Below are 5,542 nucleotides of genomic sequence, written 5' to 3' on the forward strand. Positions count from 1 at the left end.
AAATGAGGCATGTGCCTAAACAGAGTTCTCAAAGAAGAACTATGACTGCATGAGAAACACTTTTAAAATGTTCATCATTCTTAGTTATCAGGCAAATACAAAATATGAACTAAAATCACTCTGAGATTTCATCTCCCTGCAGTAACAATTGCCAAGACTAATAAAAGAGATGACAGAAGATGCTGATAAAAATTCAGAAAAGACGGACACTTATCCATTGCTGGTGGGAGTGCAAACTGGTACAACCTCTATGTAAATCTGTGTGGTGGTTTCTCAAAAATCTGAAAGTAGGATCTATCACTTTGGACAGTTACCCAAAAGGCTCTATATTTTACTACAGAAACACTTGCTCGTCCATTGCTGATCTAGTCACAACAGCCAGAAATTTGAAACAGCCTAGATATCTATTTACTGATGAGTGGGTAATGAAAATGTGGTAAATTTACACAGTGCAATATCATTCAACTGCTGAGAAAAAATGAAATTTGCAGGTAAATGGATAGATCTAGAAAAACTTATCCCAAGTGAAACAACTCAAACCCAGAAAGACAAACATTTCATGTTTTCTCATGTATGGATGCTTTTATGCTTTGTTTATGCGTGTTTTTATATGTGTGTGTTTCATTTAGAATACCCATAGCAGGTAGTTGGAAGGGACAATGAGCAAAGGGATCATCCAAGAAAGAGAAAATAGAACATAGTGTTACAAAGGGATATACTAGAATAGGACGACTAAGTGAGAGAGTGAGAGGAGAGCTGGGTAAAGGGGGGAATGGGGATGTGGGGAGGGATAAGTGACACTAAAGGCCTTTAGGGAAACCATATGGAAAATATGCAAACCTACGCACAACATATGCATGGATAAAGGGAATTTAAGTGAAATTACCATACAATGGGAAGGTTACAGAATCCTAACTCTACATTATAAGATAGCAAATAAAACCTCAATACCAAGAATATATTACAACTTTTTGAATTGTTTGCCAGTAGGGTCTCATCCACATGCTCCCAAATATTACAGCCAATGCTATCGGTTACCCTCCAGAAACTTCATAGCGAGATCCTATTGCTAAAGATACCTGTGGTGGTTTGCATGAGAATGGTCCACACGTGCTCATGTATTTAAATGCTTCGAGAGTGGCACTGTTTTAAAAGGTTAGGAGGGAGGAAGTAGCGGGAGTGCTTTCTCTTCCGGTCTCTTTGGCCTCAGCGGCAGAAGCAAGATGACGAAAGGGACGTCTTCCTTCGGAAAGCATCGCAACAAGACGCACACGTTGTGCCGCCGCTGTGGCTCTAAGGCCTACCACCTTCAGAAGTCTACCTGTGGCAAATGCGGCTACCCTGCCAAGCGCAAGAGAAAGTATAACTGGAGTGCCAAGGCTAAGAGACGAAACACTACCGGGACTGGGCAGATGAGGCACCTAAAAATTGTCTACCGAAGATTCAGGCATGGATTCCGTGAAGGGACAACCCCTAAACCCAAGAGGGCAGCTGTTGCAGCATCCAGTTCATCTTGAGGATTTCGATCTGTCATAAAATAAATGTTCTGGTTTCCAAAATTAAAAAAAAAAAAGGTTAGGAGGTGTGAGTTTGTTGGAGTAGGTGTGGCCTTGTTGGAGAAAGAGTGTTACTATGGGGTGGGCTTTAAAGTTTCAAAAGCCAATCCCATCTCCTCCTGTTGCCTACGGATCTGGATGTAGAATCTTCAGCTGCTCCTCTAGCATCATGTCTACCTGCATACCACCATGCTTCCCACCATGATGACTAAGGGACTCAGCGTCTGAAACTGTAAGTCATGCTGATAAAATGCTTTCTTTTACAAGACTTGCAATGATTATGGTGTCTCTTCACAGCAACTGAGCAATGACCAAGACAATACAACATAATTATATCATAGAACATGGAGACATATAGTTGGTACACAAACAGAAGCTTCACCTTACTGGATAACATTCTTTTTGTTGTTGTCGTTTTTCAAGACAGACTTTCTTTATAGCCTTGGTGCCTGTCCTGGAACTCACTCTGTAGACCAGGCTGCCACACAGAGATCCACCTGTCTCTGCCTCCCAAGTGCTGAGACTACAGGCATGTGCCACCACTGCCCTGCTCTGGATAATATTCTTAGTGCTGGGAGGTCCTATACATACGAGCAGAGGAAAAATGTAATCATCAGTCTACACAGCTACACTCCTCGCCAGCTAGAATAATCATCTATCTGGTAAGATGTACCCACTGGCGCAATAGTGGCACAAATGTTATTGGAGTAACGAGGCATTTTTTATTATTAGATTTAAGTCGATGGATACCTAACACTGATAACGAAGGCTGTGAACCCAAGGCTAGCTAGATCATGGCCCTAGAGGAAAAGCCCCTGGTATTTATCTGCTAGATGAACACAGCACCAAAATGAATCCTAATGACATATTGCTATACCCATAAATCAGAGTATCACTCAGTTCTCATCAGAAAAGCTTCATTGCACAGTGAACACAGAGACCCACTTCTGGGAGAAGTTTGGAGAAGGGAATGAGTATGACTAAACTATATTAGATGAAATTCTCAAAGAAGAAATAAAACCATTGTTCTAAGAAAAGAACGAATACAAACATGTTGATAGAATTCAAAAAAAGCATGACTGAGAACGGAATAACTGTAGAGAAGACAGAAATAAGCAGAGCACATTTCAAGAAAGCCTGCACAGAGAAAGAAGTGAATGGAGCAGAGCATCAGTTCTTGTTATGAAAGCAGAATAAATAATAAATAGAAAATTCAAATGGAAATGAAGCTGGAAATGAAAAAAAATATAGTTGTGAAATAAAATGTTCAATAGAAAGCCTCACCAACAGAATGGACTATGTGAAGATAGAGTATTGGGGCTTGAAAACAAGATGATGGGATTGGATTTCTCACTAAAAAAAAAAGAGTTAAAAGGACTCATAAATGGAACATGAAGGACCTTTAGGAAACATTGAAAGACCAAATCAATGAGTTTAGATTAAGCGGGGATCCTAATTCAAATGCATAGAAAATATTTTCAATAAAACTTCCCAGATCCTGAGAAAGAGATGTCCAAATAGGCACAAAAGGCACAGAGATCATGCAAATAATGGGAAATTAGGTAGTGAATAGTCTTTTCTTCCTGACTGTGGACCCAGTGTGACCAGATGTTCAAGCTTCTATTTCCTTAAGGTCCCACCATAAGATTGTGCCCTTTTTTGAGCCAAAAGTAAACCGACCCACTCTTTCTTCCTTCCATCCTCACTTACCTCCATGAATTTCTTCTGTCAGGGTACCTTATTACAGCAACAGGAAAAATAACTAAGACAGTCAACAATGCACTTAAGCACCAGGACCCAAGTTCAAATCCTCAGCACCTATGTAAAAATAGGCAGGGCAATATAAACCTGTCACACTATTACTAGGGGTGTGTAGAGCTAGGAGGAGCCCTGTCTGTCTGAATCCATGAGCTCCAGGTTCAGGGAGAGGCATGTTACAAAAAAAAAAAAAAAGGGAAAAAAATATTGAGGAAGACACCTGATGGTGACTTTTGACCTGCACATAATTATTTGTGTGTGCTCAAACATGTGTCCAGGAGAGAGGATGTGCATGCATGTGTGTGTGTGTGTGTGCGTGTGCAAAGGAGGGGACATGCATCCATTTGTGTGTGCATATACAGGGGAGGGGTATGTGCTTAGGTGTATCAGCTTTTCTGGGTGGGTCATCTTGGGCCCAGGTGATTGACAAGCCAAGGTGGACAAAATCTTAAGAAGGGGACAGTAGTATGACTTTACAATCATAAGTTTGAGGCAATGCAGAATGTTACACATCCACCTGCTGCAGAGTGGGCTCGCTTGTTCGTCCTGGCTGCCCGGTTAGCTTAGCCCCAAAATAACCACCCAGAAACTGTATTAATTAAATCACTACTTGGCCCATTAGATCTAGTTTCTTATTGGCTAATTCTTACATCTTAATTTAACCCATTTCTATTCATCTGTGTATCGCCACGTGGTAGTGGCTTATGGGAAAGTTTCAGCATGTCTGTCTCTGGTGGCTCCATGGTGCCTCTGCCCCTACTCTGCCTTTCTTCCTCACAGCATTCAGTTCTGTCTTTCCTGCCTAGGTTCTAGGTACCAAGAAACTAGGCCAACATAGTTTCTTTATTAACCAGTGAAAGAAACACAGACAGAAGGACCTCCTACATCATCCACCCATGATCAGAGGTAGAACTAGGTTCTATTCTTGTGACCAAGAAGTAGATTAATTGATCTCAACAAACCCCTAACGTCACCACTCTCCATCATTTCTTGTGATATTTTAAATCTTAAGGAGTGGCAAAGTTATGCTTCCCTTTATTATGTTACCAGGGAAATGGAAAGTGGGGGTCCAAATCTAATCTTAAGAAGGAATTTATCCTCCATGGACTCCAAACCTAATGCCTGTCTAGCCATCCAACCTCCATGCTTATAACACCAATGCTAAAGGACTTTTGTCTCAATCTGGAAAACTGCTGAAATCCAAAGGCTAAAGTTACATTAAGAGATAGAACTGGGGGAGGGTGGCAGAAAAGCAAGAAAGGAATGTAAAGGCATCTGGGGCAACAGTTAAAGAGGTTACTCAAAATAATGATTAATTGAAGGGCAGGTCCCCTTGGCTCAAACCCCAGTGGCTGACTAATGATCGTGAAAACAAACAGGTGAAAAGGTCAGGGTAATGAAGAGAAATGCTTGAAAATCTTTGATCCATAACGATGGAATCATTAACAGAATCTAAGGGAGAAGTAGAGATTTATGACAACCTGTTCACAAATTGAAAGATGAGGGGCTCGTGACTTAAAGTTCAGGGTCATATGTGCAAGGTCTGAAAAATAAAGGAATTTTTTCATCTTAAACAAGAGGGCACCAGGGTGGACATTAAATCAACCACAATTACTTTCACTGGCACAATTTTATGAGCTACCAGATATCTTTGACCCTTTAGTTATTCCAGGAGAGATTACCATTGCTATAGCCACTATGAAACTTAATATGAGAGTCCTTTAAAATTATTAAAATGGAGCTGGTTCATGGTCACAGGGGCAGCTCTGGGTTAGACTCAGAGGGTCCCAAAGCAAAACAACTAGTCATAAATATGAGGAAGAGAGCTAAAGGGAAAAGTGGAGGGCAGGCGGCAATCAGTAGTGTTATATGTGGGTGAGTACAATTGGTATGCTTCAATACATGCACACAATTTTCAAAGGATAAACTTAATTGGCAAAATGTAATAATAAATAATAATACCTTTGATTCAGCTGTAATCCAGTGTAATTGTACACTATTCCAATTAACCAAATTATTTCCATCTACAGGTGAAAATAATGAAGAAAATGTGTGATGTATTCACAATGAAGCGTTTTTAAGCCATGAAGTAAGTCATTTCAAGGAAAATGGATGGGACCAGACGTAACTATACTAGGTAAAATGAGCCAGGCTCAGAAACACAAACACTGCATGTTTTCTCAAATAATCAAGTCTAAATAAAAGAAAAGGTAAGTTTTGCAAGTAGA

The 5,542-nt window shown here is 40.4% G+C and overlaps 1 protein-coding gene across 1 annotated transcript; it reads left to right on the forward strand.

Annotated features, from left to right (window-relative positions):
* Window positions 1–1,085: 1,085 nt before the first annotated feature.
* LOC126493645 (60S ribosomal protein L37-like) lies at window positions 1,086–5,226 on the forward strand. Its single transcript, XM_050130667.1, has one exon. It carries the CDS (start codon window positions 1,224–1,226, stop codon window positions 1,515–1,517), a length of 294 nt encoding a protein of 97 aa, XP_049986624.1. The 5' UTR covers window positions 1,086–1,223; the 3' UTR covers window positions 1,518–5,226.
* Window positions 5,227–5,542: the final 316 nt, after the last annotated feature.

This window comes from Alexandromys fortis, unplaced genomic scaffold, assembly GCF_014885135.2.
Source record: "Alexandromys fortis isolate MF-2015 unplaced genomic scaffold, M_Fortis_MF-2015_v1.1 scaffold_344, whole genome shotgun sequence".
In the NCBI taxonomy this organism is placed as follows: Eukaryota; Metazoa; Chordata; class Mammalia; order Rodentia; family Cricetidae; genus Alexandromys; species Alexandromys fortis.